Below are 14,657 nucleotides of genomic sequence, written 5' to 3'. Positions count from 1 at the left end.
TGAATCCCAAGGTCCCAAGGTCGGGTTCAATATCCCAAGATCTTGGGACAAATCCCAAGCTTTGGTAACCCTGCTCAGCGTCCTTCACGGCCGTCGCCTGCGCTATTTTTTGAAGAAGTTGCGCCAAATCTGTACTTTGCCACTTTTACAACTTGTTTTATTTCTGCGCAGCTAAATGACGTAACAAAGTTTAAGGGAAAATGGTATAGTTTGCTTCAAAAATAAAATATCATTGGTATTCATATTGAAATTCAACAACAAAATCAACAGCAAAATCTTACTCAATTTTTTTTTTTCAGGAGTCAAAGGTAATTTTGAGTTCATGATTCATTCTGATTCATTGCTAACAGGTTTAAAGTTGATGACGTCACAAAACTTATGCACTCCAAGCATTAAATTTGTTTTGTTGACTATTCTTCGCTGTGCGTCGTCCGCCGTTGCATGCCGCTGTGTGATTGTTGGACATGCCTAAGAGCTGGACTTTTTGCACGCGTTCCCCGCCAGGGGGCGCCACTGAGGAAGCACCCTCTGACGTCACGATAAAACTGCGCGCACTGTGCGCACGGCTCTGTAAGCAAGTAATATAGTGGTGGTTTCATGATGGAAATTGGAATAAGTATTTTGACGTTGTAAAATTTCAAGCCGTTTTTGTGAAATTTATTAGTAAATGCATTTCAAAAGTATTTATTTAAAGTGTGGAAGGAGAATAATTAGAAGAACATGCATATTTTTGTTCCAATAGCTTATTATGTGAGACATTATCGGTGCCAACGGGTACTTCTAAGAAATAGTGAAGAAGTACCAAACAGCCTGCTCGGCTACGATCGTCAGCTGTCCTTTGGAGCTGGACTTCAACGCTGTAAAAAAAATGTGTGCTGAATTAATTTTTAGTTTCACCAAAATATAAGCAATCTATCATTTCCTTTTCACTTTTGTAATTATTGTTGAGTGAAGAGACATGTTGCTAGTTCTGACAATATAAATTATTAAATAAAAAAAACGAAATGCGACGGTAAGTATCTGCTACTAAATTATCACTTTAACTAAATACATGGAGAATCTTGCTACCATTGCTTATAAAACGTGCTTATCAATACACAAATGTTTTATTTCAGACAAGAAGGATTTATTTGCCTGAAGTCTTGCGTCATGTGCTACTGCTTTGATTCCAAAGACGCTCTCCGGGTCGGGGTAATTTAGTTCTTCATCGATCGATAAGAGATTTTGATTCCATTGATATCCAAATTGATAAGCTCGGCACCATGGAGTAAGGGCGTCCCCACAGGGGTGACGCAGGAAATATGAATGGCGTTTACACCGACAGTAGTTTCCCACAGCCGGCAATGGGAATCTCCTGTCGGTGTAAACGCTACTATAGTCCCATCCTGATCCAACTCAAACACTGGGGAATATCCCCGCACTTTTGAGGACGGAAATCTATGGACTGCTCGAAAAATAGTGGATAAAATACGGCGAGCTTTCAGTTTTATGGTTGGGTCTCCCTTCCGAGGCACATCTTTACGAGGGATATTGGGTCATATTCCCCCGGCGTCCTGATGATCGGCGCCCAGCTCAACGTCCAAGGCGCCCTGATACGCGGCACTGCTATCTGTGAAGGTGCCCAGGCTGCTGCCGCTCGAATTTTGGTCGCCTACTTAACAAAACCTCCGTTGGTGCCATCTCAGTTTCCTCGAGGTCAGGCAACCTTCACACGCCGTTGGCTACCTTGGCTGGCCGGCGACTCGTTCCCCTCGTGGCGACGCTCTTGACATCCAGTCAAAAGTTAGTGGCTGGCGCCCCCAGTGGGGGCCGGGGAAGGGGCAGTGGGCCTCCACGTTGCTCTCTTCCCGAGCCTATGGTGACTTGGCTCAACTCTCCTCAATAGAATCTGGATTCTGCACGCTGTATGAACATGGGCGTATTGTATTGTATTGTAATTGAACAATCATGAGCGATCCACATTCTGAAAGTGCGTGGCGATTACTGCTCAGACACCACTACGGACAATACGGACAGTGGGTGTGACAATCAGTGGTGCCATTCATATAGAGGGTGTCATATATGAGCGGAGAGGCAACAGTACAGCTGAGCGGAGAGACAACATTAAAACAACAGTACAACTGGCGTTGCATGGAGCTGCAGGCAACCGGACAGCGGAAGCTTGCGAAAAATAAACAATTCGTCACTTCAACGTATAAACAATAGTAAAAGCAACATAAACACATATTCTCATGGTCGAACCCATGCACTAGCGGCTCACGGCGGGCACAGGCGCGCAGTGCGGTAGCGGTACCGGATCACACGTCATGGGCGTTGTCTCAGCATAGGTTGTTATGAGCGGAGAGGCAACAGCACAGCTGAGCGGAGAGACAACATTAAAACAACAGTACAGCTGGCGTTGCATGGAGCTGCAGGCAACCGGACAGCGGAGGCTTGCGAAAAATAAACAATTCGTCACTTCAACGTATAAACAATAGTAAAAGCAACATAAACACATATTCTCATGGTCGAACCCATGCACTAGCGGCTCACGGCGGGCACAGGCACGCAGTGCGGAAGCGGTACCAGATCACACGTCATGGGCGTTGTCTCAGCATAGGTTGTTCGCAATCTAGTTGAAGCCTAAGAAGACGGCCAGTGGGGTCTCACTGCTGCTGAGGCGACCTCGGAGACGATGCGTCGCCCCTCCTGTCGGCGACCTGCGGTGAGCAGGACTCCAGATAGCTGTCTGGCACGTTGCCGACACTGCCAGACGCTGTCAGCAGGCCTCACTGCTGCAAGTGATGTGCAGATGGACGCCAGGTGACTTCGTCTGCAGGCGATTCCGGAGACCGCGGCCTCACCAGGCAGCGCCACCTGCATCGCCATGTCGGTGTTTCTAGAAATGGAAAAATAACAGTATCGGTGAAGGACAAGCAATACAATGTATTCTGTTTTCCTCTCTTGCAGGTATACGTAATCTACAATTATCATTGTTCCTATTTCATTCAACTGAACCTGAAAATTCCATATTGGCACATTGTTTGACTAAATTTGTGTAGTTGGGAACAGGGGCGACGCCACGGTGCGACGACTGGCGGGGACATTGACCATTTTGGAGGGGACGAGGACCATTTCAAGTCGATTCTTTCCATGCAACGCCATAGGCGTAATATTAAAATTTTAAAAAGTGGAGGGGACGAGATCCCCTCTGTCCCCCCCCCCCCTGTGGTGACGCCCTTGGTTGGGAAGCAGATTGTGATTGTTTGAAATACATGTTTGGCTGAACAGTGCGGAAAATATTTCATTGATCACCATAGCTGCAACAAAAATACTGAGACAGAAAACATTTGCGCTTACCTGGCTCCTTAGTCAGTCCCGCACAACGGAAGTGGTACCATTTATCGCAGCCGTCGCATCCGACCATCGGTGCTGCACTGATGCTGCTGCACTCCCCACATTCCCAGCACCTTAGGAGCGTCTTGGCTGTGAAAAGATTACATGAGTCATGGCGCATACATGAATAGTAAGATGTTTTATATGTTTAACATCGCATAGCAAAGACACAACAGCTGGGAGTCAAGTGTAAGGACTTTTGACAATGGTGTTTGAACTCAGTGGGGTGAGGTTTGGTTGGTCAAGAGTGGTCATTTTTAGCAATACTGTTTTTGACTACAGCTTTGCTAAGTATGACTACGGTGATGATGTCATGGTAATCAAATTTGACCACCATTATACCAATTTTGCACCCTGGTGGAGAAAACACAAGTTTCAGGTTACGGGAAGTAAGATAGGAAAGTTATTCCGGCAGTTCTTAAAAGAAGACAAAGGATCTTGATTCTGGCTGTTGTAAATGGGGGTCCAAGGTTGAACAGAGCCAGCATTTGGCGCTGAAATTCAAAGTTTGAACACAATGAAAAAAGGTGCTTGAATGATATCACTATAAAAGTTTATTTCAGGGGGAAACGGATGCACGCACCTAAAAGCGCACAAAAGTACTCTAGCAAAGTGGATTACTTAGATACTGAAAATATCTTGCCAAACAGCTGTTCGGAATATCAAATCTGACATACAGAATTTTCAATGGCCATTAAAATAATGTCATATCACCATTTTCCCAGTGAGTGTTGTCATTTTAACTTTTAAGCAAGAAAAGCTTTCAAGCTTTGCTAAAAATGACGCTTGACGAAGCCTCATCCTACTGGGCTGTCTGACATGTCTCCCTGTAAAAAACATGTGGGCCTTATATTGTATATATGATGAATATGTTAATAATACAGAGAAAACACAGTATAAGTTATGATTCTCCTCCTCGGACGTTGTCTGAAGTTACACATTTGTCTTTTCTGCGCAGCATTTGTGTTTGCCATTTACCGCACCAATGTTCGCCAGCGGTGGTGACTTTTCCTTACCTGCTCACGAAACGTCACACACGACATGACGTCACCCGAAGACGTCATCAAAAAGTCCAGCTCTTAGGCGTGTCCGTGATTGTTGGGTGGTTATTGAGAATTAGGATAATTTGCTTGGAATTGTTGGAAGGTGACCTGGTAAGCAAACATTTTATTTCCTTTTTGTCGCCATATACTTACATTAATGCTTAGAGACTGGGGAGAAGGACGTTTATAATATTTTAGAGCTTTTTTAGTCTTCATAAGTTCCTTTGCAATTGTCGCATCAGTGATCAGTGATCGATCTATTTTCATTTGCTTATATGCTGTTGATAGGTACTGTTCGAATTCGAATTGGTGACAATGTGAAATTCATTAATGGCTTTCAATAACCTTGCCATCTGTTGTAAAGTAGAAGGCATGCTATTGCTAATCACTAATCAGAGGGCTGTTCACGGGCCCTGTGTGCGGTCGGACCGCACACAGCCTCCAAGCTCCGCCCACTGCGTTCCTAAGTCAGCCTTCCGTCACCGCACACAGCGATTGCTGTGACCGGTCGGGACTGGCCACAGTGGACCGTCCACCGCACGCAGCCGTGACGTCAGAACCGCCGGTATCGGTAACCCTGGCGTCACCGGTAATGTTTTCGTTCAAGGTTAGGATTTCCTGTATTAGAGCACCGTGCCAGGCCGAAGCATGCTGTGACGTCACTGGAAGAGAAGATTACTTACTACGCTTTCAGATTCAGGTCGACTCAGACCGACTCAACCGACTCAAATCAATTCCGATCGACTCAAATCGATTCCGATCGACTCAGACAGACTCAGAACGACTCAGAGAGACTCAGGCAGACTCAAACCGACTCAGGCAGACTCAGACCGATACAGATCGACTCAGACCGACTCAACCGACTCAAATTGATTCCGATCGACTCAGACAGACTCAGAACGACTCAAACCGACTCAGGCAGACTCAAACTGACTCAAACCGATTCAGATCGACTCAGACCGACTCAGATAGACTCAGAACGACTCAAACTGACTCAGATCGATTCAACCGACTCAAATCGATTCGGATCGACTCAGACAGACTCAGAACAACTCAGACAGACTCAGGCAGACTCAAACCGACTTAACCGACTCAAACCGATTTAGACCGACTCTGACAGACCCATCGGTTTGACCTGAATCATCAGACCTGAATCGGTTTGAGTCGGTCGAGTCAGTTTGAGTGTGCCTGAGTCGGCTTGAGTCTGTCTGAGGCTGTCTGAGTCGTTCTGAGTTTGTCTGAGTCGATCGGAATCGATTTGAGTCGGTTGAGTCGGTCTGAGTCAGTTTGAGTCGTTCTGAGTCTATCTGAGTCGATCTGGATCGGTCTGAGTCTGCCTGAGTCGGTTTGAGTCTGCCTGAGCCGGTTTCAGTCTGCCTGAGTCTGTCTGAGTCGTTCTGAGTCTGTCTGAGTCGATCGGAATCGATTTGAGTCGGCTGAGTGGGTCTGAGTCAGTTTGAGTAATTCTGAGTCTATCTGAGTCAGTTTGAGTCTGCCTGAGTCTGTCTGAGTCGTTCTGAGTCTGTCTGAGTCGATCGGAACGATTTGAGTCGGTTGAGTCGTTCTGGGTCAGTTTGAGTCGTTCTAGTCTATCTGAGTCGATCTGAATCGGTCTGAGTCTGCCTGAGTCAGTCTGAGTCGATTGGAATCGATTTGAGTCGATCAATTTGAGTTGGTTGAGTCGGTCTGAGTTAGTTTGAGTCAGTCTGAGTAGATCTGAATCGGTTTGAGTCGGTTCAAGTCAGTTTGAGTCTGCCTGAGTCGATTTGAGTCTGTCTGAGTCGTACTTTACGTTATCTTCTCTTACCCAGTGACGTCACAGCATGCTTCGGCCTGGCACGGCGGCCTGATACAGGAAACCTTAGCCTTGAACGAAAAAGCTACCGGTGACGCCAGGGTTACCGATACCAGAACCGCCTACCCATCCCCTACCCCCACGCCTGCTGGACGCACAGCACACACCGCACGCAGCAGTGTGTGGTGCCCGTGAACACCCCTCGGATATGAGCACTTGAATGTGATGGATATTTTTTTCTAAGCCAAAATGTTAAGCCAATCAATAAGCAATTGGTTGAATGGATACATAACCTAACAAAGATCGACCTACATAAGACCAACCCAAACCCCACTAATCAAAAATATTCCTTATTCATGTTGCGCGGGCCACTCTAGTTTAGGAGTTGGAACCTATCCAGAAGGACAAATCCTGGACTAGTCAACAACACAACAACTAATGAATGATGAGTTGTCAGGAGGTACATAACAGCCCACCGCTAAAGTAATGTGTGGTTTTACCAATCTCAACGGATGGCTTTGACTGACGATTTTAAATGCGGACTGATTGAAAAGAAGACATCAATAGATAAAGTTGTAGCTGCAAGGGTGAAGATACATGTAAGCCACATTTAAAGTCTCGTTGCAGTCTGGCTAATCGTTCCTAGGCTTCAGAAGCAGAACATACCCATGACTGAAACCACATATTACTTCTGCTGTGGACTGTACCTACACTGTATGGTCGTAGGGCTGCACAAGACCTAGCCTGGTGTTCCAGGTATTTTTGTGCTCATCAAAGCTACAACAATGATGCTGCTTTAGCCTATGCTTGCTTGCATGACCAAACAGCATTCCATTGAATATGTACCTAGCCCATAGATATAAAGACATTAGACAGGTAGCCTCTTTACTGCTTCTGTGATGACTGATGTCAATATTGACTTGCTAAAGCTACAGCGCCGCGGAAAAGCGCAATCGCCCTATCAACGCCCTTTCTTATTAATTCTCTCAGATTTGACCTATCGTCAGCGGTTTTGCCTGCAGCGGGCAAAAACTGCCTATAAAGCCGATTTTTTTCGGAAACATTTTTTCCGCAATAACGTTTGACTCAAGCCTTGCACGAGCTTACTTTTACCGGCATCGTGTTCCTCTCGTCAAGACGCATCGAATGAACTATAATTTGACCTTGAAAGGTCAACTTGAAAAATTGACCTCAGGTCAAGGTCATGACCTGATCGGAAAGGATCATGTTGCATATCAGTCCATTCAGTCGATCCGTATCGTCGAGCTGAACACTTACAGCTGAACACATCCAAGGTATTTTCATCGCTTTAGCATGCCTCTATCAAAAGTTAATCGCGAAAAATTGTTAGATACCATTCGTGACCTGAGATGACCTCAGGGCCATAAACAGGGGTCACATACACCCTTTTTACGCTCACTGTGCCTAAGTTACTTGTAATTCAGTGTTTGGGAGTGTTTACAATGGCTTTCGTCCAAAAGGGGTGCATGTCAGTTTTCTCCCATGAGGAGGTCGCAAAATTGATCTGATCTAAGGTCATCGATATCAAAATTATGAGATACACATTTTGTACATACTATTGCTGTTAGCAATTGCTGAAATTTTCAAAGCGATCGGTCAGTCGGTGTAGCTATGGCAGATGTTGAAACTGTTTATGAGGTACTGTGGTCACTTCAAATGACCTGGTGACCTGACCTTGAATGACCTTTGTCTGAACTTTTCACAACATGTGCAGAATTGATGTGTGATAAGGTATGCCAAAAACCACAGGGGTGGTGATCAAACCATGAAAGCACACAAATAATGTGTGCTGAGGGCTGACATGCGTTGATCTGGCTGCACATGGTTTTTGAGAAGGGCAAAGGTCATTTATTTATTTATTTATTTATTTATTTATTTATTTATTTATTTTACATCATCCGGTCCAACCGCAATAATTGGGCTATTCACAGACCGTTGTCATACAAGATATAATGCACTCACAGTCACATCACATATATTGTATATCATATCGCGGACACGAGTCTTAAATGTGGAAAACGAAGTGACGTCAATACCGCTGCTAAGAACAAATTGATTATAAAGCCTGGCCGCACGGTGCACAAAACATCTCCTGCCGTCACGGTTGTTGGCTGTTCGACTGAGAGTCATCTGATCTGACCCTTGGTCAGATCAGATGGTTCTTAGGTGTTGTTTTTATCCGCTGGGATTTTATCCGCTGGGACTGAGAGCGTGAGATGATGTTTTTCGTACTCCAGCGTAGATGGGTAGCCATACAGCTTCCACGGTTGACAGTGATGACATCAGTCATCTTTTGCAAGCTCGTTAAAGATTTGGGCTGTATGGGGATTCGAACCCCGGGCCTTTGTATTAGCGCTCCAATGCTCTACCTCTGAGCATCGCTCATTTAAATCTTGTGCATCATGCATATGTCAGAATATTGGACAAACTGTTAAGCGTTCAGCCAACCAAGTCTACTGAGAACATCCGTTGTAGGTATGGTCGTACTTGCGTCGGCCAGATAGCACCCTTGCTGCAAAATTGAACACCTTTTGCAGTTTTCCTATCACTGTTTGATTTCCACTTCCATAAACTTGTACACAATAGCGAAGATGCGAGAACACAAGGGCATCAATGAGTTGAGGCAAGACATTTATAGGCATGACATGTCTGGCATGTAAAAGAGCGATGAGTATTCCGATGCACCGATTGGTTACAACTGTCAGATGTGGCTCCCACGATAACGTGGGGTCCATAATCACACCAAGGTTTCGCACATTAGTCGAGTATTCGAGCCGCTGCTTCATAAACGTAATGCATAAACGTAGTGATTTTGCTAAGCTGTCGTCTGTCGCCGCACAAAAGAACTTCTGTCTTATCCGCATTAACCATCATTCCATTTTGCATGAACCATGCGCAAAGTACGTCTAATACATCTTCGAGTGAATTTCGCATTTCGAATAGCTTACTACGAGGGCCTGTGAGAGCGATCTGCGTGTCGTCTGCATACCTTACGAAAGTTACACGAAAACCGTTAATTTCGAGCGGAATATCAACATGCAATGTCGTTGGTCGCTATGTTGAAGAGCAATGGGCCCATACAGCTTCCCTGAAACGTGCCCATAGAGATGTTTAAAGGGTTTGATAAAGTGTCGCCGACCCTTACGCGTTGAGTATGGCCTTCAAGGTAGCTACTGAGCCATCCGGTAGATATTTGGAGCTGTTGAAGCTTCGTGAGGAGGTTGGTGTGATCAATCACGTCAGAGCAGCGATTTAAGTCCATCAATGTTAAAATAGATACCTCCGAACGATCCATGCCTTGTAGAATCGCATCAGTCACAGTTACTAGAGCAGTACAGGTCGAATGGTGAGCTGAAAATCCGTATTGATCAGAACTGAAAAGACATTGGTTGTTCATATACGTTACAATTTGTTCATGAACAAGTTTTTCCATGATTTTGCAACTTGTCGGTACGAGAGTAATGGGTCTAAAACTAGAAGCCACCGATGGGTCATTGCGTTTATGAATAGGCAATACTACTGCTCTCTTCCATGAAGAAGGTACAGTTTCTGAGACTATACTTTTGTTTATTATTCTTAGAAGCGTTCTCCCAGTGACATCAAAAGTTTGTTTCAAAATCAGAAGCGGTATTTCGTCATCAGTGCTTGCCGCTTCGTTTGGTAGCGAGAAAAGTACCCGTCGCAGGTGCTCCAGAGTCACGGGAACTATGTTTAGTTTACCAGTGTTCACACGGGGGAGACGTACGTCCAGTGGCTCTTTACCGGACTGGTTAAAGTTGGCCTTGATTTTGTCACGCGTTTCAGTCCCAATGGATGTAAAGTATGTGTTAAGCTGGTCGGGAGTAAGGTTAATAGGCTGCGTGCGTGGTCCACCCTTCGGGGCTATCACCGGATGTAACTGGTGTAATTTAGATCAAGGTGATGAGTTCCCAGGGTTGGCATAGTATTGATTATCTTGAGGGTGCTGAAAAAGTTTGTCGCAGTCCACCGCTTTTAACAAAACTAATTTGTAGAGGAATGATGTCGAAGGCAATAGGTCGCTCCATCTGATCCCCTCCCCGTAAGTGCAGGGGTAAGGGTAGTCAAGGTTATTCCACTTAAAATAATTATGTATTGGGTGGGGATATACCTATAACTGTAACTTGGTTTATTGGTGGGTATCCATCAGAAAATTCCTTTTAAGTTATTATGTTTGAGGTGCCAAGACTGAGCGCGGCTGCAGATCGGCCTTACGCTCTTCGTCAGTGGGTGGAATGTAGATTTTATGTGAAATGCAATTCGGGTGACAGTTGATCATATGCATTTTTTTCTGTTGCTTCCAGGCATAAGTGATTCATCATGATTGGGCGCATAGTTCTTCCTAAAACGACAACAATGTCGTTAAATGACAGGTACGTGATTGAACACCCCATCAGCTGCATTGAGTAAATCACCGTCTCTTTGTTATGACAAAATGTGCTCGACGATCCTTGTTATCTTTTTCAAGAAGATGAACAGGTGCCGACTACATTTCATGCCTGATTCGCTACGGCCAGTGTGTTGTAAAACCGTTTGGTCTGGTCGTGATGCCCTAGCGGTAGCTGTGAATGTGATGGTTACGCCGGCTGTCGGCAGGTTCTCGCACTTTCGTCAGCTGCGGGAGCAGCGCCAGGCGGCGGCGGCGGCGGCGGGTGTGGGCGCGGCGGCGCCGGTGGTGCGGCCGCGCCTGCCGGCGGCCACCGCCAGTAGCGCTGCCAACCAGCGGCTGGCGGTTCAGATGGAGAGCCGGCCGTCCGTGCTGGCCGCCCTGCGCGCCAACGGCACCGCGGTACGGGTCAGACTGACTGGTGGAGGCGGGGGTAACGTAACAGGGCCGCGGCACGGCCACAGACTCGGGCTGGCGGTAACTGCACGTAACGTTGCGTTACCGGCAGTAGAATAAACAGGCAGTAACGTAACGGGACTGTGAGGCTGCTAAACAGAATCGCTCATACTGTATTGCATTGTACAGGGTGTCCCATAAGTTCGTTCTCACCTTATATTTGCATGTAAAACAGAGTACATTGCGTTTTGATATGTTTATAACCCCTCAATGTGCTCCCCATTTCATAGGCAAACACATGATACATGCTGCGACATGCTAACCGGCATGTTTGGCAGCATAGCAGGCTTGAAGTTAGCCCAGACTGACTTGGCATGCGCCGTGAGCTCCTCAATGCTGGAACACCGCTTCGCTTCGACGAGCCTCGATTTCAATATTCCCAACACATTTTTATGAAATTTGGATCCGATGAGTTGCCTGGGATGTGATCTTGCCACACACGCCTATCACAGTCTCCTAGCACTGCTTCTAAGCTTTGCTTGACCTGTGCACTGATGCACTGTCTTGCTTGAAAATGGGCCTACGACCTCCCGGATGCCATTTTCTCCTAAAAAATGTGGTCATACTTGCGGTTCGAGTTAAGCTAGAAAGCTGAAACTTCTCCTAGATCTTCTTGGAGAAGCATTCTGCGTCCCAAGACTGTTTCTGGAGTATCAATCGCAACGTGATCAGTGTCTGGACGCATATTACCCCACATTTCCGTGACCCTGGCCTTTTGCATAGGAATAAAGCGGGATGACACAAAGGCCTTTTCCGTCGCCCATATGGGACCGTTTTGGGGTTTGGACGGGTGTTTTATCTCGAGCACGGACTAGGTAGTCCAGATGACCACATTGATGTCATCGGCCCTCCAGTTTTTTTAGCCTCAGGCATAACGAAACACATGTTTGGCCATTTTAAGACGTTTTTGACTGTTTTGAGCCCTCCGGTAAGTAGAGCTTAAGTCACCTTGAGTAAGGTACCCCGAAATGATACTCTTAGACAGCTGGTAATGCATCCTGAAAAGCCTGTTTACCAACTTTCTAACGCTAAGACTTTTTTGACGGCCATTTTGGCGCCACACAGTTTTGGTCACATGGCTCACTCGTGAAAGTTGACAAAAAAGAGCATAAACTTGCAGCGATTGACTCCCGACAAATCATTGGCATCACTTGTTGACTGTGCGTCCGGTTAGCGACAGACATTGGCTACATACTGGATGGCCTCAATCACCCTCAACCGTCGTGAATCGCCCAGTGCGGACTAAATACCGAGACGTTCCCGTATCGGAGACCTCTATGTTGCGGCGTAAGCCGTCTCCACAGGAAGTGAACTCTCTGGCAAAAAATATTTTGTCTAGACGAATTAGTTACCGTGGAGAACATTCACAGTTGCCATGGCAACCCCAAAAGCTCAGTTACAAAATAAATTAAGCGTGGCTTTAAATAAGAGAGCCTCTAAAAGAAAAATTTAGGTGAGAAGGAACTTATGGGACACCCTGTATACTGTATTGGTGACAAAGCGGCTGTACTGGTTATTCCGATGCAGCTGTCAATATAAGTCGTGCTCTTCTCAAGATCGATGAGGTTGGTCTATGCCCAATACACTTCGAGCTAGTACTTCACTATCATATTTCTGTAAGAACTTGCAAATATTTCTCGTCCAGGGTCCATGTCGCCTTTATGTACCCCGCTAGTCACTAAACGTTGCTGTAAAGCCTAGCTGACCGGCACTTTTCCCGCAGAAGCCGACTCCGTCGGCGATGGCGATGTCGGCAGCGGCCGCGGCCGTGACGCCCCGTACGCGCCAGTCCATCAAACAGCGCCTCTCGGTGAAGGCGCGCCTGGGCGTGGTGCGCAGTCCGGCCGCCAGGGGCGCCACCGGCGGCGGTCGCAGCATTCTGACCCGACTGGGCCGCGTCCGGCCGGCTGTGAAACGGCTCCAGCCGACCCGAGGTTGGTGGAACACCTGAAACTAGGGTGCAATGGTGTCGAATATGTATTGTTAAACTGAATATTAGATAGTTGTTTAGAAGGTAATATGAAGAATAAAGGCGTCCTTTCAATGTTTCTATTACTCTTCTCAGTCTCGAATCTGGAACGTAAATCTAAGAATCTAGCAGACTTTCCTCAAAGAATGATAAAAGAGATACAAACATCAGCTAGTCAAGTGCCTGTTGTATTATCACACTAACCTCGCTCCCCTTCCCGCAGGCCGCGTGCAGCCGTGGGGTCGCGGCGCGGTGCGCGGCCGTGCCCGCAGCTGGTCGGCCGGTGTCGGCGGCTCCGGCGGGTTCCGGGGACGGGGCCGCGGCAGGGGCAGGGGGCGCGGACGGGGCCGCGGCAGCGGCGCGCCGCGGATGACCCGCGAGGAGCTCGACCGCCAGCTGGATGACTACATGGCCAGTACCAAGAGCCAGCTGGACGCCGAGCTGGACGCGTATATGAAGGAGTCGGTCATCTGAGCTGAGTGGTGGAGGACTGAGGTCGGCTGAGGTCGACAGAAGGTCAACTGAGGTCGGCTGCGGTCAGCTTGGGTGACCTGAGGTCAGCAAAGACTATAAGTTGACAAGGCTGGCTAAAGTTCACTACTGGCTTAGACTGGCTGGATTGTTATCCAAGCCCAACTGTGAGTTGCTATGACTGGCTGAGGCCGGCCAAGGCAGACTGGTTAGCTGACCGATTGAGACTGGCAGTGACTGTCCTGCCAGCGTGCCACGGCGCTGGCTCCGCGGGGGGGGGGGGCGCCGTGAGCCCCCAGAGCCTCTCTCTACCGAACTGTGACCGCGTTAGGACCGGCCAGGGCGTCCAGCCCGCCCCTCGTGTCCGCGTTTGGGGAGGCTCCGCCGCCGGGCCCGCCGCCACTTCTGTGATCGCCCCGCCGTGTTGTACAAAGGGTGAGAGGAGCGATCGTGCCGCCGCCAGAGACTGACCGGGCGGGTGAGTGAGGTATGAACTGCTGTGGTGCCGTGGTCGGGTGTTTTTTAGTTTCGACAACGGAGCCAGTTGTAACGATCGACTTACCGAACGACTGCCGATGTCAGGGATGGTTTGTGTGCGTGTGGCGGAAGGGAGAGAGTTTTGGGTGGGTTCCGCCACTCTGTCCCCTTATGCTGACGGGGGGCGGGTACGAGTGACAACGTGTGGTCCTTGACATGTGTTGGACTTGATGCGTGCATTGGCCGTGAATGCATTTGCTGTCGATAATCCAGATATTGCGACGATAAAACTTGATAATGTCCTGAGCTTGTGAGTTGTTTGCGTGTTTCAGATCGTGTGTTACTCGATGCGCGATAGTGGGATTAAGCGCATTCGTCCGCCTTGAGCGGGATTTCAACATTTCAAACGAATACCATTCAATCTGTGCAATGCCCGTAACGTCTCCATCCCAAGGCGAAGTGTCGTGCCCACAGACGTTCGTTGAGTCGCGCCGCCGGTCACGGTCCCACCCTGCCATCCGCCGCGGATCCCGCACCCACCGACACCGCGCTAACGACCGATGGCCGCGCCGTTAAACTTTAATAACCGCTCGGCGGATTATGTCGGCCCTCCAGTCGCGTTTTACGGCTGGTGAATGAGGTCCT

The 14,657-nt window shown here is 47.7% G+C and overlaps 1 protein-coding gene across 1 annotated transcript; it reads left to right on the top strand.

The window, feature by feature from the left end:
• Positions 1 to 429: 429 nt before the first annotated feature.
• Positions 430 to 13,538, top strand: LOC122366906 (chromatin target of PRMT1 protein-like). Its single transcript, XM_043339564.1, has 6 exons — positions 430 to 451; positions 4,467 to 4,529; positions 10,557 to 10,625; positions 10,849 to 11,041; positions 12,819 to 13,029; positions 13,288 to 13,538. Exons 3-6 carry the CDS (start codon positions 10,573 to 10,575, stop codon positions 13,536 to 13,538), a joined length of 708 nt encoding a protein of 235 aa, XP_043195499.1. The 5' UTR covers positions 430 to 451; positions 4,467 to 4,529; positions 10,557 to 10,572.
• Positions 13,539 to 14,657: the final 1,119 nt, after the last annotated feature.

Source organism: Amphibalanus amphitrite, unplaced genomic scaffold (genome assembly GCF_019059575.1).
Source record: "Amphibalanus amphitrite isolate SeventyFive unplaced genomic scaffold, NRLGWU_Aamphi_draft 000838F_arrow, whole genome shotgun sequence".
In the NCBI taxonomy this organism is placed as follows: Eukaryota; Metazoa; Arthropoda; class Thecostraca; order Balanomorpha; family Balanidae; genus Amphibalanus; species Amphibalanus amphitrite.
Note: the sequence above shows the minus strand (reverse complement) of the source record. Positions and strands in the feature narration are given on the sequence as shown.

Excerpts from the sequence above, each read along its gene's own strand:
- LOC122366906 (XM_043339564.1), top strand. The coding sequence starts at position 10,573 with ATGATTGGGCGCATAGTTCTTCCTAAAACGACAACAATGTCGTTAAAT. Across the intron at positions 10,626-10,848 it reads ACAATGTCGTTAAATGACAG|GTTCTCGCACTTTCGTCAGC; the intron begins GTACGTGATTGA and ends GGCTGTCGGCAG. Across the intron at positions 11,042-12,818 it reads TGCGCGCCAACGGCACCGCG|AAGCCGACTCCGTCGGCGAT; the intron begins GTACGGGTCAGA and ends CTTTTCCCGCAG.